The 25,057-nt window shown below is 38.3% G+C and overlaps 1 protein-coding gene across 1 annotated transcript in view; it reads left to right on the plus strand.

The window, feature by feature from the left end:
• Positions 1–25,057, plus strand: part of Cachd1 (cache domain containing 1) — a 203,922-nt gene that overhangs the window by 85,093 nt on the left and 93,772 nt on the right. The window contains exon 3 of the mRNA XM_027949549.2: positions 21,048–21,196. Within this exon, the coding sequence (XP_027805350.2) occupies positions 21,048–21,196 (149 nt within the window). The remainder of the gene's footprint in view (positions 1–21,047; positions 21,197–25,057) is intronic.

A 25,057-nucleotide genomic window follows, 5' to 3' on the forward strand; every position in this document is an offset into this window, starting at 1 on the left:
GAGATGCTCGCTTGTTCTTTGAAATGATCAATAAAATGAATAAACTTTTAGCTAGAAAGACAGAATGAGAGCAAATAAAGGAGAAAACTTATTAATGACAACCCAACTTTCCAAACTTGACCACCACTTCCTTAATTTTCTATTATGTGTTTTCTCTTTTACAGATTTATGTTCTTTTCTTCCTTGTACTTCAGATCAACTTTGCTTCTCTTCTGGTTTTAGTGGGAACATTAGGTCATTGATACCTTTCTTTTTCTTTTTTTAAACAAAAGCATTTAAAGCTATAAGTGTTCCTCTATGCATTGCTTTAGTTACCTCCCACAAAATTTGATGTGATATATTTTCTTTCTCATTCAGTTTTAAATATTTTCTATTTTCCTTGTGATTTCTCCTTTGTCATAGATTGTTTTGTTCCATTTCCAAAATATTTGGGGTCTTTTGGATACCTTCTTGATTTTTGATTTAATTGCCTCAAAGTCAGATAATATAATATGTATGTTTTCAGTCTCTTTTAATTTGTTGAGATTAGGGTTTATGACCCAATATATGATCGATCTTGGTGTATATACACACTCAAGTGTGTATTCAGCAGTTTGAATTGTTCCTTAATTGCACATGAGGATAAGGTGGTTGGTGCTATTAAAATCATTCTTGTTTGGGCCAATCTTTATTTTGTCTAGTCCTATCATTTGCAGAGAAGGATGAAAATCTTAAGCTATAATGATGAACTTGAATATTTTTACCTTTAATTCTGTCCATTTCTTGGCCTGATATGTTTTTAGGCTTCATTTTTATATACATACACATTGAAGATGATCGTGTCTTCTTGATGAACTGTGAGTTGGGATATCACGAAATGTGACTCTTTGTCTTTGGTAATCATGCTCAGTCCTTGAAGTGTTTTGCCCGTGAAGTGTTTAATACAACAGCTCCCTCCTGGGTGTGCTCGGTGTTTATATGGTGTGTCTTTTCACAAGCATTGACTTGTGTTTCTTTTGTTAAAAATACATTTCTTATAGACAGCATGCAGGTGTTATTTGCTTTTGTTTGTTTGCTTCTAAAAATCTAGTCATAAAATTTCTGCCCTTTAATTGGGAGTTTGTGGGGAGTTGAACTTGGGTCAACCCTCTTACTATTCATTTTCCATTCTCAATTTTTTCCTTAATTCCTTCATCCTCACCCTCTTTTAAAATGTATCTCTGTTTTTTGTTTCTTTATTTGGTTGGTAGTGTTAGAGAATGAACACTGTATTCTACCACCAAACTACATCAGTCACCATGAGTCTTTGAATTAAAAAATTAATCTTTTTTAGCTCCTTGGCTACATTTCTTATTTTTAAAATGTATGCTATAGAAATTACTATGTATATATGTATGTGTGTATATCCATCTACCTGTAGATATATTCTTATAATAATCTAAAATTAATATTCTGTCCCTTCGCATAAAATCTACAGCCACTGCAACCTTCTATGTCCATTGCCTAACAACATCCTTTGAGCTGAAGTTATCATCTCTATTAGATCTACATATGTGATACATAGGAGGAGACAATGTCATAGCTTTTGCTTTAAACTGCCATGTTTTACTTGGATGTGGTGGCGTATGCCTGTAATCCCAGTGACTCAGGAAGCTGAGGCAGGAGGATCACAAGTTCAAGGCCAGGCTAGGCAACTTAGTAAGACTCTCAAAATAAAAAATAAAAAGAACTGGGGGTATTGCTCAGTGGTAAAGCACTCCAAGTTTCAATCTCCAACACCCCCCAAAACAAAAAAATTCCTGCCACATTTATCTATTTATTTATTTATTTTTAAATATCTTTATTATGTTTCTTTATTTTTATGTGGTGCTAAGGATTGAACCCAGTGCCTCATATATGCAAGGTGGATACCCTGCCACTGAGCCCCAGCCCCAGCACCTCCTGCCACATTTTTAAAAAATTATTTTTTATTTAAAATTATTTTTAAATATTGTATGTTCTTGTATACTTGTTTACAGTGCTCTTCATTTCTTTCTAATGATGTCAACAAAATAAGGTGTCTAGAGAACATCCTATTAATATTTCTTGTAGTGGAGATATCCTTGTGACAAATTCTCTTCATATTTTATGCATTCAGAAAGTGTTTCTACTTCAACTTTTCTCTTGAAGATTGTTTTTTTTTTTTTTTTTTCTTCAGATGGAATTCTGGATGGGCAGTTTTTCTTTGAGCACTTTAAAAAATGTTGTACTATCTACTGGGCACCTCAGCTTCTAATGACAAGTCATTGAAAGTCATTATCATATATACTGCATTTTTGTTTGGTTTTATTTTTCACTACCCTGGCTGCTCTCAAGATTTTTCTGTTTCTTGGTTTTTAGCAGTTTGACTATGGCTATGCCTGCCTACCCATGGCAGTCTTACATTTATACTGCTTGGTGTTTTGTAAGCTTTTGGAATATGTAAATTTATGTCTTTCATCCAATATGGGGGCTTTGGGGACATTATTTATTCCAGTATCTTTTCTATGTCATTTTCCATTCTCTTTCTTGGACTCTGACTATATGTATTCTAGATATTATGATATTTAGTATAAGTTCATGGGAGAATGCCCTTTTCTCTTTATTCTTCTGGTTTTCAGATTAAATTATTTTTATTGATCTGTCTTTAAGTTTATTCCTCTCATCACTATTCTGCTATTAACCTCTCAAGATATTTTTAAAATTTCAGATGTTGTACTTTTCAGTTCTAGCATTTTCATTTGTTTCTTTTAAATAATAAACTTCTCTGCTGAGATTTCTCTTTTCATACATTGCAAGCATGTTTTCCTTCATATCTTTAGTTGTAGTAGCGGCTTTAGAATTCTCTCTGCTAATTCTAATATCTGAAAATGTTTTGAAATTTACCTCTGATTTCTTTTTTCTCAGGAATTGGTCACACTGTATTTTTTTGTTTGTTGTTTGTTGTTTTTTTCTGATATGCCAAAAAAATTGTATTGTAACCTGATATTGTGAAAACTTTAAATTCTGTTATATTCCTGTGAGGAGTATTTTTTATTTGTTTCTTTGATTTAGCCAGCAATTAACTTGATTGGACTCAAACTGAGAAATCTGTCTCTTTATAATGCCAATCTCAGCTCAGTTTATCCTTAGATGGAATTTGTCCCGGTTCATTATCAGGAATGTAAGAGTTTTTCAAGCTCCAAAGATATTTTAAATCAATTTTTATTATTTAAAATTCACTCTGGTAGAAGCTTTTTTATTTTTCTGAATTGTTCTTTGTTAATGAGAATTTTACCTAAAATATTTAACATTTGATGCTCTGTTTCACTAAATGTCAGTCTCTGGACATACTGAAAAAGAAGTAGCATTATTGGTTTTATAAAAAGATGATATTTAGCAGATGTCAATAGTCCAAATAATTTTTTTTACCCAGTGTAAACTTAGGGTTCAGTCATGAAAACAAAGTCAAAACAATAAAGCAGAGTCTACCTGAATGCGAGATACAGAGCTAGATGTAGATTTTGCACACAATTATACCACTGTTGCAGAGAAGAATGGTGTGCTGTAGCAGAATTATTTACATGTGGCCCACAAACACCAGATAGCTTTATTTTTTAAAGAGATTATGAATTGAGAGTCAACCTTAGAGACTCTAATCAGTCCTAACTAAGATAACTTTTCAGGAATTTTTTTTTTTTAATGTTTTAGGATTTTAAAGCTGGGAGGAATCTCAAAGACAAGGCAAGGCCAGAAAGGTTAAGAAATTTCCCTCTTTTTTTTTAGGACAGTCCTAGAAGGAATGGCTTTGGAATGCCAAACTAAAGACCCTTATCTTTTGAGATGGAAAACTCTGTCATTTATTCTTTGGTTTTTGGCAGAGTATTTTACTTTTCAGTGCCTGCATTAATTTTATTTTTTTAAAAAATGGAGTTAATTGTCTATCTTGCAAGGTCATTGAAGAGATTAAGTGGTTGGCACAGAGTAGGCGTTCAATATTTTGTTTTCCACTTCCAGAGTGTAAGGTGTGTCAACATAAAGGTAGCTAAAGAGAAGATTGCGTATTCTTATTCTGTTGTGTAAATTCTCTTGGGTAAGTCCTCAAAGTTCTGTCAACATTAAAAGCAGAATTTTCAAAAGAAAATTATCACAGAAAGGCCACAGAAGGGCCTAGTAGTAACTTTAAATAGAGGTCACACTAAATGAGAAATGTGAAACTGAACATGGGATTTATAGCTTTGCATTTCCAATATTTCCTTATTTCCACTCTCAGAAACTCTCCACCATAGGAAAGTTTGGTGATGTGGTTAAATTGCGTACTAGACCACAGGAAGAAAAGGGATGAGAAGAGGAAGCACAGAAGAGCTGAGCTCTAGGCACACTTGTCTTTGAATTCTGGCACTCAGAGCCTAGCACTAGGCAGGGTTTAATAAATATTTGTTGAAAAATGACTAGAGATACTCTTGTGCCTCAACATTCATATTTACAGAATCTGGATTTATTTTGGGGTTGCCCTGCCAAGTGTAATCTAGTGTGGTGGTAGCCTGAGGGCTCTCATTTTGTTTATGATTACCTACTGAAGTATGTTCAAGGCTCAGACTTGTCCAGACAGGAGGAATCCCAGAGGTGGGGAGATGGATTCCATTAGTTCCCTGCTCCCAAACTTTATTTCCTCCATCTGTCCCCAGGGGATTTGTTCAGGCTGAGTCCAAGTTTAGTTCATCCCCTTACCCAGATCCACGCTGGGCTCTATGTTTATTGTAAGTATTCCCTAAATGTTTATTGAATGAGTGAATGAAAGGCACTAAATCAGTAGGAAGGCAAAAGAGAGGTTGAGGGGCACTGAAGCCACCCTGATGGGGAATTTATCATGAATTAGCCAAGGATTAGAGTAAACAGATGGCTGCTCTGTTGAGCTGGAGCCCCAGCAAGTTTACCTGGTTAGATCTAGACTTCCTTGACTAGGAATCACCTAGGTCTGTTTCAACTCTAACTATTCTTGGCCTGACTCTCCAGAAAAGAAGTTAATTTTTAATCTCAGATACCTTCTTTCTGGATTACCTATCTGGCTGCCTTGTGAATGAGATGATAATCTGTCATTTTGGAATAGTAGTCATCTAAGAGGAGATGTGATAAGTTATAACATCTGCTTCTCTTTATTGATTTTCTTTGTGCTTTCACATATAGTTTCTGGTTTTATCATCTTAAAAACACTGTAAGAAGAGCAGGTATTTTTACCTGGCTCATCTTCCATATGAATAAACTGCATCACAGAGAGACATTATAAATGATGCAAGGCCTCATAGAAATGGCAAGTGACAGAGACAGGATGTTTAACCTGAGTTTTGTGTTTCCTTTGTTTATATTGTACAGGCTAAAATAACAATAAGCATCATTTATTGAACTTATATTATTAAGCACTGCAATTAAATCTTTTCTCACTTAGCCACATACATGGCTTGTTCATTTACAATCTTTCAGTCCTGGCTTTCAGTGACACCTTCCTTAAGCTCATATTTATGAATTTTATTACTAGCATATCTCTTTACTTCTTATCATCTCTCTGCTTTATCTCCTTATAGTTAATTGCTTGTGTGTGTGTGTGTGCGTGTGTGTGTCTGTTTTGTATCAGGCATTGAACTTAGGGGTACTCAACCACTAAGCCATATCCCCAGCCCTATTTTGTATTTTACTTAGAGACTGGGTCTCACTGAGTTGCTTAGCACCTCGCCATTGCTGAGGCTGCCTTTTAACTCTTGATCCTTCTGCCTCAGCCTCCTGAACCACTGGGATTACAGATGTGCGCCACTCCACCCAGCTTGTATTTATATTTTTATTGTGTGTCTTCCCCTGATAAAATATAAGCTCCATGAGGGCAAGGGAGTTTACCTCTTTCATTCTTTGATGTATACCCCACATTGTTAAAGGTTGCTCGGTAAATATTTGTATGAAGTAACAATCCTAAAAAAAAAAAAATACAAGTTTTATCAATAAGAAAAACCATGCATAAAATTTTCCTGTTCAAGGTCATCCAAGTAGATTACAGAACCTGATTCTTAGTTCAGTGCTCCTCTGTGTTTTCAAAATTTTGTTTCCTAAGGCCTAAGGGAGGTACTACAGATGCTATTACAGAACATAAAGGATCAACTTCTATTTTCTTCACTTCTTTGTCCATCAATTCACCTGACTTGTTGCATTTATTGGAGTTTAGTATGGAATTTTATTTTCTTAAGTAGCTTATTACTTTAGAAAAAAAGGAAAAATTTACAAACTACTACTACATGCCACCACCCCCCCAAAAAAAAAACTCCATGCACAATTTGAATTTCAGTTTGTTTTTTATATGATGCAAAAATTTTGTGCTCAGGGAATATTCCTTTTGGTTTGGAAGAAGCAAGAAATATCAAGAATTTTTACTGCAGAGAGAAAAGTTGTGGTGTTTGGTACCTCCTCTAAAAACTAAATCAGATTTCTTCTTTGGGAAGTTCATCTCCTGAGTGTAGGGATAACATTGGAATAATTCTCTATATGATGCTTTATAGAGATAGGGGAATGAACGGATAAACAGGACTATGATCTCTTTGAGGAGGCAGATTCTGAGCATACCTCTGGTAAGTGGCAGGCAGGTGATAAATTCAGCAAACATTTGTTGAGGACTTATACACTTGGCTTTGGAGGAAGAGAAACAAAGAGCTTATTCCAAGGTCTTATTAAATCACAGGAGACATTTATTTGTTCATACATTTAATATATCTCGATGATCTCTTAAAGGTGATGCCCCAAAGGACAGAGATGCCCTCTTTGAGAAATCTTCGTTATATTCCTGAGATATAGCAGGATGGTGGGCTAAATAGACAACATTTCTTCCAGTCTGGCAGTACTTCCTATTAGGTTTAAGTTACAGATGTTTTTTCTAGAATCCTAATAAATGGTGAACGGATGCAAGAATTAGTACCTAAGTAAATCGCTTGGCATGTTGGAAAGGATCATTTATTTAGCATAATAGTTTGTGCTCATTTAACAAACATTACTTCATATGAGTCATTAGTTTTTACCACAACCTTGTGATATAAATACAATTATTCTTAAGACTCTGAATGTTAAGTAACTTCCCCAAATCATTCTGAGTTAGATGATAGGATTAGGATTTTAGCCAATGTGGTCTACCTCTAAAACTCACACTCTTCACGGTGTTTTGAAACTGTGTGCTGGCATTGTGCACATTTTCTCTGCTGCAAAGTCCTCTGTATGTTTTCAGGTTTTTAAAGAAAGGTGGTTTATTCTCTCCTGAGAGTCTTACACATCAACCAACGCAAGATAAATAATATGTCTAAACATCCTAAGTACTATGATGAAAACTCAGCTGCTAAACGAGGAAAAGATGGAGTTTAAACGCTGAGTTGACAGGGGCGAAACAATGATGGTGGTGCTTTCTGAGCTATGGGCCACAAGCCTTTTAGCTCTCATAAATCAGAAGGATATATTGGGGAGTTATGAGGAGGCCCTATATTACTAATGGGTTGTCCTGCAGAAACATAAACAAGATATAAAAATGAATGAAGCCCTCGATGGCTCTTTTGTCTTTCTGAACCATTCGTCATTATTCCATTATTACCATAACCTGAAGACAGTTGGTTATAATTTCTGTCATTGTGGAATTTCTATTGGACTATTGGGGCTTTATTTTGTTTTTAAATAAATAGCCCCTAAATAAGAAAATTTAGCTAATTGGGTGAGTGAAAAACTGCAGCTGTTGGGCTAGTAGATAGGATTAAAGTCTCACGTAGTGGGCTTCTTTTCCATCACAGAGGAGAAAGTGGAAACAATTTGGCATTGTTAGTGTGGAGCTGTGGTGGCAAATCTCTCTTTAGTACAGCTTTCTGGGAATCGTGTAGCCTTTAGATAACTACTTGGGATTCCCATATCTCTTTCCTCATATGAAATTTTGATAATGATCAGAGACATTTGGAAACTGCTCAGCTTGTTTCTTAGGTAAAGAATAAGGTGGTCCTGACAGCTCGTCTCATTATTAAAAAATGACAATTAGGAATTCAAAGTATTTAGCAGTCTTGTTTATGTTTTAGGGAAAGTATTATGAAGCCCATGTCCTATATCCTTGTATATGTTTGGAAGTTAAAATATGTGTATGCATGCATGAAGGCTTAAATTCCTATACTAAATATAGACCAGCTGACTTCAGGGGTACATATCGTACATTAGCCGATATGTGTGTCTGTTGTTACACATAAACACACGTACACTCATTCATTTTAGATTATATTCTCTCCTTAGACACAAAAAGTGTATATGGATTGTTTATACATATGAATTGTATTCTGTGCGTATATTTATACTCTATATGAATAGTGTTTATTTTTGCATTTGTGTGTATGCTCATTTTTGGGGGGCGGGTAGGGATGTTTGGGATTGAACCCAGGGTCTCATACATGCTAAGCATGTGCTTTACTACCAGACCCCCCCCCACACACACACCCCAATTTGTGTAGATATACCTGTACCCACTATAGGAAATGGATTCATTATAAACACTATCACCACCACACACTATTATATAAGGCTTGAAAATTCTGCTAATACATTTGTGTGTGCTGTGATTGCTTTGGCGGAAACCCTAACTAGTTTACTTCCTCATTCCTTTCATTCCCTCACTTTCTGTTCCCACTCTTGGTAAAGAAGCCAGTGAAGAGGCTGGTACTGTTTCTCCAGCAGTATAGGGGACTGGGTGTATGTGGGCACAGCCGGAGGGAATCGGCTGCAGCCAGGAGAGAGGTGGGGGACCTTTGGGGCAAGTTCTGAAAGGCATGCCAGCTCCCACTCTGATGTGCATCTTTCCTTGCATCCACCGAAACTTCAGCTTTTCACCGAACTCTGCAATCCATATGTGTGCAGATGCCTTCTTGTCATGAAGCAGATCCTTCAAACAAATATGGGCTTGCACTTTATGCTCAAACACTCAGGCTTCATTTAACTAGAGGTGAATAGATGGAGTCTAAGTCTTCATTCTGGAGATCAGAAAGACTTTATCATGAGAAATAACTATTCCACTAAAAATGGAAACAAATCCATTTTATTCACAATTCCAGTATTTCAGGAATAAAAAATATTAGGAAATGTGAATGATTTCTCTAGTCCTTTCCTCACCCTTCACCCCAACTTCATTCTGCACACAAAACTGCTGCTCCTTTTAGAAAAATAAAATAACCTCAAGCCATCTGTGATGGCAGAATGTGCAAACACAAACGGGGCTCAGAACATTTTCTAAAACCTGGTGAGCAAATTAAGAATGACCATTCCATCCCTAAAATATTCCTTGGTGCAGTAGGAAATACTTTGGTAATGATGTGAAGACATGAATTGCTGCTGATATGAGGAACCCCTGAGCTGGCTAAATGGTTTGAAACTCTGGAACCATGGAATAACATGTGGTATGATGGAATTGGAAGGATTCCAAGAGCTACAGCTTCATTTTTATATTAGAAGACTGGGCAGGTAGGGATCATGTTGAACTAGCTGTTCATGGGCATTTGGGCTGGGTGTTACTTAAGCCTTTAGACCTTTTATATGCTACAGAGTGCATGCTGGGTCTTCTGTGAAACCCTCAGAAATTTCACTATCACATCCACTGACACCCAGGTCAAGCCTGCCATACACCAGTCTTCCGGGGAAGATGCGAGCTTACATCCTTTGGAAACAAGCCACCAATAGAGAGAAAATATACTCTGGTTCTTCTGCTAGCAATCTGCCTTGTCATCAGTTAGGGGATGAGAAGACCTTCCTAAATCCAACTGTGAGTTAAGAGAGTGATATTAGATACAGCTGGCAAGGGAACACACAGAATAGTTCAGAGAAGGATATAATAAAATTATTGTGGTCGAGGAAAATATCCTCATTCTTCTAGTGTGGAACCCACATGGGAAACATTTCTTTTGTTGTTGTTTCTAGCCAGTCTTAAGAGCAGGCAGTGTGTTTCTCACCAACATTCAATGTTTAGACCTCCTCTAAGTGATGTGTGTGTGTGGGGGGGTGTTGTGTGTGTGTATAAATGAACTTGGACCTCTGGATCACCACTCACAGTTCAGCTATCTGCCTGTATAGTAAAGGCCCCCACATCTCAGAGCCGTTTGCCATTGCTCAAGAGCTAGAAGGGCCTTTTCTCAATTGAGTGATAAGCACTTACCAGCTGGCTTACTAATTCAAAGGTAAGACCTGGAGGGAAAGTGCTCCTACCCCATAAGGTGGTCACAATATAGTCAAGATTCCAGTAACATGGATATTCAAGGGTAGTCTTCAATAGCTTAAGAAATCAAATGCTCACAAAATGCCTCACTTTGCACTGTTTTTCTTCAGTTTTAAAGGGAATCTACATTGTGGAAGTTTATCACTCCAGACATGGAAACGCCTTGTGCATTAGGCTCTGTCTTGCACTCATATACACAAAGAGAAGTAGCAGAGACATTATCCTCACTGATACAGAGCTCTACTGCCAGTCCTAAGATGGCACAATGTTATACTCCATTGAAAAGGTTGAATCAAGTTAATGTCATTAAGAAAGAGCAATTGGAAACATCCAGATTTTTGCAAATTTTAGGGAAGACCTCAAGACTGCCTTCCCAGGAATTGCATTCAGTAGCTTTTTGGTCAACGCAAGGTAAGGAAGTGTTTTGTGTAGCAGAGTTTTGTTTCCTTGCCGGTGTCATCTTTCTATTCTATTGCTGAGCTAATTGACACTTGCTGGCAAGTGTTTGCTCAATATGCTCTCAGAGGTGCCCGTGAAGAATAGCAAAATGCTCCAAGTCAGGTTTCGTCCTTCATTAACACTGCAGGCCAGGCTCTGGCCCAGGCTTCCAGGCGGGTTGGTGATGAGATGTTATTTGCATTGAACCTGGAGAAGGTAGTCTGGGCTGAACTGAAATTTCAGGTTCCCAGCCTCTCCATCTCCAGTTCTTCTAGTAGCTCCTCTCAAAGTGCTTCCACTTTGTTTTGGTTAAGTGACACACAGATATTAGTACTCTAAATTAAACAGCCTTTCAGAGTAAGAGGAGAGAGACCGGGTTTGCTTTTCTTTTCCAGAATTGAGTGTGTCTTTCATAGGCCATTAGGGAATTCCTAAGTTTGTGAATCCATGACATATAACCCCCACCCCCGACCCCCCGCCGCTTCTTCTGTGATTAACAGTCTATACAAATTTACCTCGGAAGTTGTGAGATAAAATGTTAGAGATTTATTCTATATGGGATGGTTCCTGCTCTCTCCTTCCCCAATTCTCAGCCTGTCCATTCTTTTGAAGGTCAAGATGAGGTTGGAACTTTTTTTTTTTTCTTGTAAAGGGAACAGGCTGAAAACCTTTAAGGCCTGAACTCTTGCTTTTTTCAGATTTAAAGGAGCTCAGCAGCTCCCATTACACAGTGAAGTGAGGAGAAGTGGGCCAGAGCCTGCCCTTCTCATTGTTTTCTTTGTTGAGATCTGGTAGTTAAGGGTAGAGTGGGGTGAAAAGCAGGGCAAGAGCCCATTGAGCTCCTGAGTTGACAACCTGGCTTTCAAGGGGACTGGGAGTGCAGACCAAGACTCTCCTGGAAAACCGAATACCAACTGTCACCCAAACTAGACTCCATCAGGACCTTTCAAGCACCCCTGTGTTGTGCTTCAAGAAAGAAGCTGCTGCTCTCAACATTTCCCAGGCCCCCCCCTCCTCCGGGTCTCTGGCATGTCAGCGCTTGCCTTCTGTTTTTTCCATTGTACTTTGCCCCGCTCAGCCCAAGGGCCCCCACCTCTCACAAGATCAGGATATGTGACCCTGGAGCCCAGACAGCCTTGCACATAAATCTTCCTGGTCCACCTGCAGATTATCTGTCAGCGGCTGCCCTGCTTCTCCCTTGGATGGGCTATTCTCACACATCCGTCAGACAACCTGCAGCCTTCATGGGCGACTGAAAATTCAGATTGGCCCCATTCCACCTCTGTGTCTTCATTTGTCTTGTCACATATCACTGCCTGCTGTGGTCAGGCTCTGCTCTAAAGGGTATTTGATGAGGCCCAAACTCGTTGTGATGATCAGCTTAATCAGGATAATGACTGTCTTAGTTCATTTTCTGTTGTTATAATGGAATACCAGAGACTAGGCCATTTATAAACAATAGAAGTTTATTTCAGCTCATGGTTCTAGAGGCTGAGAAGTCCAAGAGCTTGCCACTGTCATCTAGTAAGGGCCCTCATACTGTACAACATGAGAGAAGGGCAAGCGACCACGTGCAGGACATAAGAGAAGAATTCAACAAACCCATCCTTTTGATCCAGAACAGACTTTCCCAACAACAACATTAGTCTAATCTTGAGGGCAGAGCCCTTGTGACCTAATCACCTCTTAAAGTTTTCACCTCTTTTGTTTTTGTTTTGTGTGATACTGGATATTGAGCCCAGTATCCATGGACGCTAAGCTGGTCCCACCTCTTAATACTGTTAACAATGACCATGAAATTTTTGAGTTTCAAAAGGGACATAACAACGGCCACTTGCCATCAGGATACCTATCTGAATGGGTGTTTTCTTTTAGTCAAAAGTTATAACCTGAACATTCATGTCCCTGCAAGTTCATACTTTAAAGCTCTAAACCCCAATGTGATAGTATTAGGGGTAGGGACTTTGGAAGGTTCAATTTGGGTTCCAACGAGATCATGAGCACAGAGCCCCATAATGAGATTAGTGCCTTTATATAAGAAAAGACAGAGACCTCAGAACATTTTGTATAAGAAGAGGAAGAGAAAGAGACACACTCTCCCAGGCGGAGATGCAAGAAGAAGGTAACCATCTGCAAGCTGGGAAAGGGGTCTCAACAGACATAGAATCTGCTGACATCTTGATCTTGGTATCCCCAGCCTACAGAAACAAAATGCTTGTTTTTTAAAAAACACCCAGACTATAGTATTTCATGTTAGCAGCTGAAGCTGACTAAGACAATGAGGCATGGTCCAGAGCAGCAGATGCTACCTGGGAGGCAGACAGACAGGGAAATTAGACAGGCCCTGAACTTTCTAATCAGCTTGCACCAGATATGAACAGTATTCAGGCTAGCTGCCTTTTCCTAGACTCTGAAGGTTTTTCCACTTTGCCAAATAATGCATGAGGGCAGATGCATACAGTGATTAATATCTTCAAGTCTCCTCTAGGGCAGGGGGTGTCAGTGGTAGAATGCTTGCCTAGCATGAACAAGGATCTCCAGCACTGCAAAACAGACACAACAAAAAGTCCCTTCTGCATATTAGGTACCCTACTGAATAAAAATGCACAGTGCAGTTGTCCAAGAGCTTGAATTTGATCTAATTATTCTGTTTATCAGCTGGGTGACCTTGGGCAAGTTAATCCATTGGAAGCATCTGTAAAAATAGCATATAGGGATTGCTGAGGTGAGGATTCAAAGGCATCGGGTAAGGTCACACTTTGCACAGTAGCTGGAATATAGTAAAAAAAAATTAATGCTAACTATTGCTATATTATTGGTTTGTTAGGAAAACAGGTTCTCAAGTGAGGTAAGATCAATAATGTTAAACAGGATGTGAGTGGAGCAGATGTTTAATCCTAGGAAAATTTTGGAAAAGGGGAGCCTGAGATGGCTTTAAAGAGGGTGTACTTGGGCTTTGAGCAGAACTTAGATAATTTAATCTGAGAGAGTTTGTGTTTGTCTGCAATTTGAAGGAGTTTGGAATTAGGAGAAATTATCTGTTTTTTCTACTTTTACTCTGCGTGAACTTGGCCAACCCCCTGAGCCTTGATTTCCTTGCTTGTTAAAGTGAAACAGGGAATACCTGCTTTTCCTAGCCTCCAGAGTTTTCATAAGGTACAAATGAGACAACTCTAGGAAAAAATGCTTTGAAAGTGGAGTCATTATTAGATCCTTAAATTCAGAAGAAGAGGATGCCTGAAAAATCCCAAGCTGCCCAAGACTGTAATTATCTCCCCTCCCCTACACGCCATGGTGTGTTGGCCACTCACCTTTCGCAAGCATAGAGAGTGCTCTTTGGAGCCTCCATTCGAGTACCTAAGCCAATTCTTTAAGTCTCCCAAATGAAATCAACTACGTTAATAGCAAATAACAGCAACAAGAGTAAAAACAACAGCCACTACCATTTATTTGGCATCTCTAATACATTCAACACTCTTAAATATTTTGCATACCTTATCCTACTTTGTTCTCAAACAACTTCGGGAAAGAGCTATTATTTTTCTCAGTTTAGAAGCAATCAAGTTGAAGTTTAGTGCAAATTTTGCCTAGTTTCCTTTAGCCCAGAAATGATGGAGTTGAATTTTACTCATATTTATTTGTCCCTAGAGCATAAGCTCTTTGTGCCATTTGCTATTAAACTAAGGAAATATTTTCCCCCAGATCTGATGCCAGGTTTCCCCAGTAGAAAGATGAAGATGTGCCAAATGAACAAAACAGCTAATATTCGGGTGGTTCCTCTCCCTTTTCTTTCAGCTGTATTGTTGGAAATTTGGACTCTGCCATGTTTCCCATTCAGGACCACATGTACTTTTTAGTCCAGAGACTGAGGTATAACAATAAGAGTGAATCCTGGTAATCATCCTCTGCTTTATATATTCATTGTTTCATTTGAACTCATGAGAAGCCCTTTAAAAAGTATAATTCTAATTTTACTCATGAAGAAACTAATGCTATGGGAAGTCAAGGAATGTGCCCAAATTTCCAGCTAGTAAGTGGTAGAGCTTTATATCTATCTGGATTACAATGATTATTACTAACCATTCAGCCAGGATTAAGAGCATTTCCTATATCCTGTGTACCTGTGTGACAGAAAACAATGAGAAAGTTCTACCTGAAGAACCTTGAATGTGAACGGTGTGATGCTGTTCAGAGATGTTGTATATTTGTGCTTGGCTTATACTCAAAATTATTTCTGTGTTGCAGACCTTTAAACAATGAAACCCTGACACTTGCTGGAAAACAAAACAAAAGGTTTACTCTTGAGTAATAAGGCTGGAGTTGAAGGAAAGAGGGACCCGCTATTTTTAAATTCTTATCATGGCATAAAGGTTTTTGAATGTCAAATGTTAAACTCTTCTACATTCAATAAGAATTTTGCTATGAATCCTGAGTCCCCTAGGATACATTTCCTGTCTGTGCTTGTCAGCTTCATTGTTATGTATTTTAAATAAAGCTTTCCTTAACATTGAAACTCCTTCCGGCCCTTCCTTTTAGGAAGCAGACATAAATAAAGTGTGTACCGGTCCTTTGCGGGGTTTTTTTTGTTTTGTTTTCCTTTACCTTTTTCTGACCGTGTGCCTATCCCCCACTCCCAAATCTTCAGAAGTGTAAAGCTAAGGTAAAAAGAGCTTTCAAAAAGGGGGCTCTGGGGAAGTATGCAAATGTCAGAAATGTCTATGGGAAAATTAAGGGAGAGGAAATTCAGCAAGAAAGAAATACATTGATGTTGTGATGAAACGTTGTCACTGGAGATGATGACAAATTAGAATCCGTTCCCATGGGGACCGTGTGCTACCTACTGATCATTTGACCCATGGCTGGGATGTTGGCTAGTCTAAGAATTGACCCAAAAGATGACAAGATGGTTTTAGTCCTGTTGTCTCATCAGCATTCAGGAACCCCTTAGGGGATGAAGGGGAAAAGGATAAAGAAGGATAAAAGATGAAAGCTGAGCGGTGGAAAGAAAAATGTTTTTAATTACACTGAGGAGGATTGTGGGTCCACCTGTAGCTTTTTGTTGAGAATGTCCTTTGTTTTCTCCTGTCTGCAGGGATCATGGCAGGATACAGACCCAGAGTCTGTCTGGCCTCTTGGAAGGTTTCACAGTGGTTAGCTGGTCCTCTTCAGTTTAACAGACACATTCAGGATTTAATCTCTCTGTGGGCTGTCTTTACTCTAAGAGATTCTGTTATGCTTGCCGAGCAACCTGGGTTTGGTTAGCATGTTTAAAAAGATTGCTTCTAAGAGTGTAGCGGGGAGGGATGGGGGCAAACCCCTGCAGTGGAGCATGGGGTGAGGTTTCCATAGTGAGTCATCAGCACACTCCTTGTCAGAGAGGGCAGGAGCTCACCTCTTAAGGCCAAGGGTCCAGGGAGGCCAGAGCACCCCTGCAGACTGGAGACCTTTACGCTCCACAGGCCTCAGTCTCTTCACTTGGAAAATGGGAATTACACTTTCCTGTTATGATGACAGATGTGTAATTAAGGTGAAAATCCTGAGGAAAATATTGATGTCTGAAATTCATTTCCTGAAGGCAAGGTACAATATATAACCTCTGTTCTCTTTCCAGGTCACAAATAGACTAACATTTTAAGGCCCTTGAGGCCTGGAGATGTAGCTCAGAGATAGAGTGCTTTCCCAGCATGGCAAGGCTGTGAGTTCTATCCCCAGTACTGCAAAAAATAAGTAAATAAATAAAGACCCTGGGTCATTAGCACAATTTAAGTTAGGTAATTTGAAATAAGCATTATTTTGTGGATTTGGGGGGTTGGGTTTTTTTTTTTTTTTACATTTTTTAGTTATACATGGACACATTATTTTGTTTATTCATTTTTATGTGGTTTTGAGGATCTAACCCAGTGTCTCACATGTACCAGACAAGTGCTCTACCACTAAGCCACACCCCAGCCCAGGATTTTTGGCTTTGGAGGGAATTCACTTTATCACATTTTTCTCTATCCCTTTTTATGTTGGTGATTAATGCTAAACTTCCTCAAAGTACTTGATTTTCATAGGAATTATGAAGAATTCTAAATGAAATCACATTAATTTTTTAAAATTCAATTCTTTTTATAAAATAATGGGGCTGCATAGATTATAGTATCCTGCCAAGAATTCCATAGCATTTGTTCAAACAGAATTGAAAAGAAATGGGGAATATAGTTGATTTCTGTGTATTACAGATAAGCTGTGTTGAATAGAAGTTGAAGCTTGGGGTCTACAGTCAGACTGCTAGGTTCAGATCCCAGCTATATAGCTTTGTGACCTTGAACAAGTTATTTAACCTTCAGTGTCTGCTTCTGGGAAATGGAGGTATGTACCTTATAGAGGGGTGTGTGTGTGTGTGTGTGTGTGTGAGAGAGAGAGAGAGAGAGAGAGACAGAGAGAGAGACAGAGAGAGACACAGATAGATAAATAGAGTCTTCCTATGTTGCCCAGGCTGGCCGAGAACTCACAGGCACAAGCAATCCTCTTGCCTCAGTTCCTGAGTACTTAGGATATAGGACAAGGTCACTGTTCCCTGCTGTAAGGTTCTTTAAAGGATTAAATTGTATATGCATGTGAAATGCTTTGAACAGTGACTTAACATATAGCACTCAGCAAATGCTGTCAACTGGTTTTTTGTTTGTTTTAATAGGAGGCAGTATAGGATGTCACTGCATGAAAGATTGGGGAATTTCAGACTGAGAGGTGAAGGGAGCATGCATGTGAGACCTGTCGTCATGGGTATCTGGACTCTGTATAAGCTGCCTCCACTGAAGGGATCCAGCTTGGGGCCCTGGGGCATGGCTCAATGGTAGTGAGTGTTCAGCCTATGGAAAGCCCTTGGTTCAGTTCCTAGCATCAGTGGGGGCAAAAAAGCATTCAGCTTGAGGTCAACCCTAATCAGAAAGCGGGAAGAAGAAGTCTTCTCTCCCATCTCTCACCTAACCAAGCCCTCCTCTCTCCCATCAGTCAGACCCACCATCCCAAGGAGCAGTCAGTTCCACAGCCAACCCAGGCCAGGGGCCTTCTAACAATCTCTTCTGTGCCTTACCTGCTTATGTTCACAGGATTTCCTGACCTGTGAGATTTGTTGTATTTTAATATCTTAAATCACCATTACAATTTTTTCTTTCTTTTTTTCTTTGTTTGTTTTAAGATTTGTTTTACTGAGGTGCCATAGCTAAGCAAGAAAACACAAAGGTTTTACAGAAAAGACACTCCTGAGTTTGAATAAGTGAATGACTCTTTCACTTATTTTGTGACTTTGGGCTAGTTACTTAACCTCGCTGACATAAAATGAGAATACCTGCACTGTAGAGTCATCATGCCTAGCATACAGTAAATAAGTATCTCTATATGATAGCTATTATAATTTTCTGAAGAACCCTGAAGTCTCTTTGTGACAGGAGTACAGTCCGCAGGGTACAATCTTGATCATTTTGATGATCTAGATGCAGTGCTTGAATTAGAGCAGCTTTGTTCAGCTTAGCTTTAGTATATTTCCCTTAGGATAGAATTTCTGTCTATCCATGGATGTTTCAGTTATCTGTTGCTGCATAACAAACTGCCCAAATCTTAGTGGTATAGAAAAAAAAAAAATTCTTTATGCTTAAAGATTCTAGAGCTCAAGAATTTGGACCAGGCCCAGCAATGATGGCTTACTTCTGCTCCATATAGTCTGGAGAGACATCAGGGGAGACCCCAAGGGCTAGAATTATTGGACACCTCTTGACTCATGGCCAGAACTTGTGCTGAGAAGACTTGAAGGCATGTTCTTCCAAGGTCTCCAACCAAGCACGTACTATTGCCTGTCAGTTGTCTTGGATTTTTTTACAGCATGGTAGCCAAAAGCTACCATGAGAGTGAGCATCCCAAGAGACACCGGTAGAAAGCTACATGGCCTTTCACTATCTCTTTTTAGCAATTACACAGTATCACCCTGTCTATACTGGCAGAAGCCATCATAAATCTACTCAAATTCAAGCAATGAGGATAGGAAGAATGTAGACCCCACTCTCAAAGGGGAGACGTGGTTAAGAATTTGCAGCAAAATTTTATAAAAAGTGCTACACTGCATTTATGGTTCCATCTTGAGACATGTTAGGTCTCCTGGCTTCTACTTATAGCAAAGCAAGCCATATAACCTGTATGGCAAGTTCTCAGCACTGCCTTTATATAGCGAAAGCAGCCAATACAATATGCAAACACATGAGTGTGTTCCAATAAATTTTTGTTTGTGGATACTGAAATTAGGATTCCATGTAATTATTAAATGTTATAAATAGTATTTTTAAAAAGAAAAACATTTAGCTGGGGATGTAGCTTAATGGTAGAACTTATCTAATATGCCCAAGGCCCTAGATTCAATCCCTAGCACTGAAGAAGGGGGGAAAAAAGTCAAGCAATACAGTAAAGGGGGAAAACAAAACCAAAAACAAACCCAAACTTTAAAATGTGAGAATCATTCTTAGGTCATGGCCTATATAGAAGCAGGCCTTGGACCAGATGACAATATTTAATTCTTAAAAGATCTGACTTTTTATGGTTAGAATTCACCAAATGTGTAAAAGAAACTCCTGGGCATTTCTCAAGTGAAGTTGATTCCAAATTTTATTTTATTTTAATGTGAAATGGCAAAGATACTGTTTGGAAATTCAGTTCTTTCAAGTATAGTTTATCTTCATTCTGTTCCAAAACATTTGTTACTGAGTGATAGACTCCACTCTTGATACCTCTAGATAGCCACTCATTGGGAAATGGACATTGGGAAATGTCCATTGGGGAGCAAAATCACCAATGGGTCTGAACTAAAGTGTGAAATTCAACTGTTTTGTATATATTACTATAGTGACCCCAACAAGGAAAATATGTATGTCATTAATAGTAAGAGCTATAGTTCAGGGAGTAGAAAGGTAGGTAGACCGGATCATCTTCCACACACACAACTCCTCTTTTGAAAATGATGAAATGAATTTAGGCAACCCATCATCCAATTAAACATCACTCTTTTATTCTTTTGTGGTGTCTGGAAGTTTTTCTAAACTTTATAATTTGTGCAGTTTTTAGGAAGGTTAAGAATTTCCCTTCTTTCATTGAGACTCCAAAAGCTCTAAAATATCTCTGCAACAAAATCAACATTTAAAAATTGGCTTGAAAATAACAAGTGAAGATATTCTGATTTGACTGTATGTTCTCAGCCTGTATACTATTGGATTGCGCGAGACACATAACCCAAAGGAGATGATTAGTTCTCCTCTAGTGTGCTGATAATGAATAGCTCTACAAAACCAATTAGCTATAATTCTATCAGTCATTTCATTTGGGTAACATTTTGTTTAAGGGAAAGAAAAACAACACTGTTTTCCTTGGAGATCTGTAATTAAGCTGTGGTGTTTGATGGGAACAGTGGAGGAGAAAATAGTGTGCTTACCAATTTGCTTTCATTATTCCCACATGAAAGTAAATCATGATAAAGTGTTCTGTTCACAGCAGTTAAGAAAGACATTTGTCCATCTTGAAGGTGTAATAGGCCACAGACAATGCTATTTCTACTTATACATTTTGTTTTATATGGATGTCTGCGTTGTAAAACTCCCAGGAATTACCATTCACATGGAAGACTGGGAATGGTGTCCCTGGGGTTGTATATATAGCAGGAGGTAGTGAATGTCCTTCCCTTCCATCATGTCTCCTCCTCCCACCCTAAATTCATGTGAATCCAGAACCACTAATAATGGAAAATGATTCTCCTCTTTTTTTTTCTTCCAATCATTATTATTGCTCTGTAACTTGCAATGCCTATTGTCATGCCAACAATAATACCTGACTTGTCTTTATATATATATATATATATATATATATATATATATATATATATATATATATATATATATATTTAGGTGTAGATGGACACAACACAATGCTTTATTTTTATGTGGTGCTGAGGATCGAACCCGGGTCCTGCCCATGCTAGGTGAGCGCTCTACCGCTGAGCCACAATCCCAGCCCCACTGGCTAGTCTTTATTTCCTTTTTCCAGCAAGGCATTTTATGAATAGCTATTAATCCATTTGAATTTGTACACATGACAAGTTTGTAGTACATCATCATCTGTGATGAGAGAGAAACACTGTTTTATTTCTGTCTGAGTTTTCTTCTGCAACTTCGGGGCAGTTTTGCAATTTTTGTCTTAGCCCACATGGTGGAAGAAGACCTTGGTGGGTTTTTTTTTGTTTTACCGGAATTTTAACATATGCAGCTTGTGGCATAAATTAATTATTTTATTTGAAGGCGTACAATGGGTCGTTGTCTTGAACTTGCCATTTATTCTGCTTCCTGTCATCCCACAGCTAGCCAAAAAAATCCGTGAGAAGTTCAACCGGTATTTGGATGTGGTGAACCGAAACAAGCAAGTTGTGGAAGCATCTTATACAGCTCACCTAACCTCCCCGCTGACTGCGATTCAGGACTGCTGCACTCTTCCGCCTTCCATGATGGAGTAAGACTAACATTCTGTGTTGTTGATGCCACAAATTGAATAGCTCAGTTTAGTATTCAAAATGCCTGTGTTTGGCCTGGGGTGGCACAGGCTGGGGAGGCTGATGCAGGAGGATCACAAGTTCAAAGCCAGTGTCAGCAATTTAGCAAGGTCCTAAGCAACTTATCTAGACCCTGTCTCAAATAACAACTTAAAAAAAAAAAAAAAGGCTGGGGATGTTGCTCAGTGGTGAGTGCCCCCTGGGTTTAATCCCTGGTCCTAAAAACAAAAACAAAAACCTGAGTTTGTTTATTGAAAAATATGCAGTTTGTGTCCTATTATTTAAGCTAAACCCTTTTTACATAGACAAATGATTTAAAAAAAAAAAAAAAGTAATGTGATTCAGTGTTCTGTAGCTACCAGCTTCCTGGATCTTCCTAGTCACCTTTTTGTGTGGTCAAATTCAGGTTCAGGAGCATTGACTATAGATTAAGTATGGATTCTACTAAATTTAGAAAACTACAAATGTTTTTGTCATGAGTCTGCTCTTAAGCCATGAATAAGATAGTCCCACAGATTTACTTTAAGGGAGTGCTATTTATCTTTGAAAGAGTAACAAAAAATTCAAAAATCCCACTTCACACTGTAGAAGATATGATCTTTAAAGCTCCCAAGGGAAATGTGATTTTAGATATTATTAAAAGAGGATTTTTGCACATTTGAGGATATTTCTGTTTATTAGCCTAGCAGTGTTTCTTTCTGGAGGAGTTTAGGGTCATAGGATGCTGGAAATGTCATTGGAAAGTATCATTTGTCTAGAAAAACACAGAACTTAAGTCTTAATTTTAAGTTTGATGTGTCCTCTCTTTAGCCATGTGTCCTTAATCTACTTCTTTAATGTTTATTTTTGTGAATAGTTTATCAGTGTTGACAGTCTTGATTATACCAATTTACTAGAGCTATTTATAATAGGTAAAAAATGTTAACATACTTTAAAATTATGAGCATAAATGTTAATAAGTATATATTTTCCTCTTACATAATTAATGCTTTTGAGATTAGACAAGGGATGGATACACGACATAGGTTTGGGGTGGTTAAATGTTGTTTTGCTTCCACAGCATGTTTTTACTTTTGGAATTTAGGTGGGTTTTATATGTAGCAGAGCATCGTCAACTCATTTTATTTCTCCATTTGTGTAGTGTTAAGATGAATCTTTCTCTGACTTGCCCTGGCTGTGGCCTCAAGAAACTCATACTAATTGTTCTCTAAACTAAATGTAAAGCTTACACAATTTGGAATGATACTGTCAGGGTAGGACATCTACCTCCAGCACATAATCCCCACAAGGCCTGGGATATTTGTAGTCTTTTTTTCTGGAATGAGAACATTAATTAATTAACATAAATTAATGCTTATTTCACAGGGTGCTGTGAGCATTCAGTGAAATCTAGTATGAAAATACTTTGTAAACTCTGATGTCTCAAATAAACACTAGCCATAACACTTTTATGTTATAATGTTTCATATGAAGTATAAGTATATATTGTAGTGAACATTTCATTTTTATTAAGTTTTATCATAGGAACCTACACCTTCTATAATTGGGGACCAGTAACTTAATGTGTTGGACAAGTTTATCTCTTATCTAGAAATGAGGGTCCAATTGACAGGGTTTGAGCCCCCAAGGAAAAAATCATACTTAGGAAAGGAAGAAAATATAGTATAGTAAGAAAAAATCACTTGAGTTAGAAATAGACCTCCAACCCCAGTGGGTGGCAACATCTGGACATATTTTCAGTTGTCACAACTGGAGGTAGGCAGGGATAGTTGCTACTGGCATCTAGTAGTAGCAGCCAGGGATACTGTTATGTATCCTAAAACGTACAGGACAGCCCTCCCAAAACAAAGAATTGTCTAGCCCCAAAGATCAGTAGTGTTAAGATTGAAAATCCCTGTCTTAGAAGATTAAGAATATTTCCATATATTCCCAGGTAGAACTAGTGCTCTTGATAAGATAGATAGACCAATGGATCAATCAATCAATCTATGGATCTTGAATTGACAACTTGCTACTGGGAAAATCTACCCTATTACTTGCCTACCTAGTGAAATTCTGTTGAAGTTTTAAGGAATAACTCTACAATTGCCCTTTTAACTTTCCCCTGGCCCCTCCTTATTTTCTTTGCCTCTGGAAGAATTACTAGCTCCCTTGTGTTTTTTCCCACAGTAATGTGCATACAACTCTATATAGCATAGAACTTAATGTATCATACCTTGCTGGTGGTGAGTCTGCCTCCTCTGCTATTTTGGGCAGGAATTACACCTCTTCCAGTTTTACTCTTGGCACCTGGCTATTGGGGTTAATGACTATTTTTTTGGATGAGCAAGAAGATGCCTAGTCTCAAGATATGTGTGAGTTATCGAAGGGTTGCAAATCCTAATAGGGCAAATTGTGATACAGCAGAGTGGTTCCTCAAAGCAGAGAACTGTACCAGGCAGGTTGTATCAAAAGTGATTCTGTGAATTTCAAAACTATGCATTGTATTTGATCTGGCCATTTGGAGGAATGTCACACAAAAATAATCAGACATGTTCATAATGATAAAGAAAGTTAATGTAGTACCATTTAGAATATAGAAATTTGTAAATTCTCTAAATTTCTAATAATAGGAGGTTGGTATCACTTTCATATGTGTAAGATGGAAAGATGTAGCCACGCTGTTTAAGCTGACTTGTGAAAATGGTCAATATACAAACACAGGTGCACACACTGCAAATTCAGGACTACTTACATTAACATGTTTTCAGGTAAAAACAGTGACTTTCATTTTGACTAGGTCAAGATAAGAGTTCAAGTCTGAAATAAAGACCAACTTATTTGGCAAAGCCAATCTACCTTTTGGTTACTATAATGAAACGTAAAATGTAGTTTCTGCCCCCAGGAACTTCTCATTTAGTTCAGGTTACTCCAAGAGATCTTCCTGGCACTACTTGAAAGATGTGGACTGAACCAGCAGATTGGTTTGAGTTTTTCCACTGAATATTGGGTACCGTCTTCTCCCCTTGCTAAGAATAGCTGACAGATCCAGGAACTGCTGTTTAGGGAGAGTTTTATAAAACCAAGGCAGTCCCAAGGGTAAAGCTGCATGATCATAAGATGTACAAATGAGCAAAACAGGGATCCTCTGGTGACAGGTGAAAGAGATAACTGACAACAGCTGTTTGCAGCAGGAAGTGACAAGCGGGAACTGCCCTTCTCTTTCTCTTCGACCAAGGCTACTTGGCATGGCATAGAGCTCCCTTTCCAGGAAAATATGTGTAGGAATTTTTGAAGTGAGTCCTGAGGTGATGTTTTTCCAATGACTGCTAAACACAGGCACTCTCTAAAGAATTCCAGGAACTCTTCAGCTTTTAAATGAAGATGCAAAAATCAAAAGAGCAGTAAATTGGTGGGAGAATGAGAGTAGGAAACCTCATCTAGCTGCCACTGCCCCAGTCCCTCATAAACACTTTTATGGCTCATTCTGTCTGTTGAAGTATCCTGCTGAACACGTCTTCAGTTCATTGTTTCCTATATTTCAGTCCTGCTGTAAATGTCTACATTTTAAATCTCAGGGAGTTCACAGTGGAGTTAAGTGTAGAAAGAAAGAACTCTCAGTCTCACCAAACAGCCTAAAAGCATGATGAAATATAGTGGTTTTTGTTTTTTTGTTTTGTTTTATGTCATAGTTCTTTGACTCAGAGGTTGACTTTGGAAGTCACAAATTCTGAACTTTGGTTTCCCCAAAGTTATGAAAACAATAGTACCTATCTCACAGGGTTGGTGTAGGGGAGGTGTTTTAAGGTTGTATTGAGAGCAGCTTTATTATTGGATTATTA

This window comes from Marmota flaviventris, chromosome 10 (genome assembly GCF_047511675.1).
Source record: "Marmota flaviventris isolate mMarFla1 chromosome 10, mMarFla1.hap1, whole genome shotgun sequence".
NCBI classification, from domain to species: Eukaryota; Metazoa; Chordata; class Mammalia; order Rodentia; family Sciuridae; genus Marmota; species Marmota flaviventris.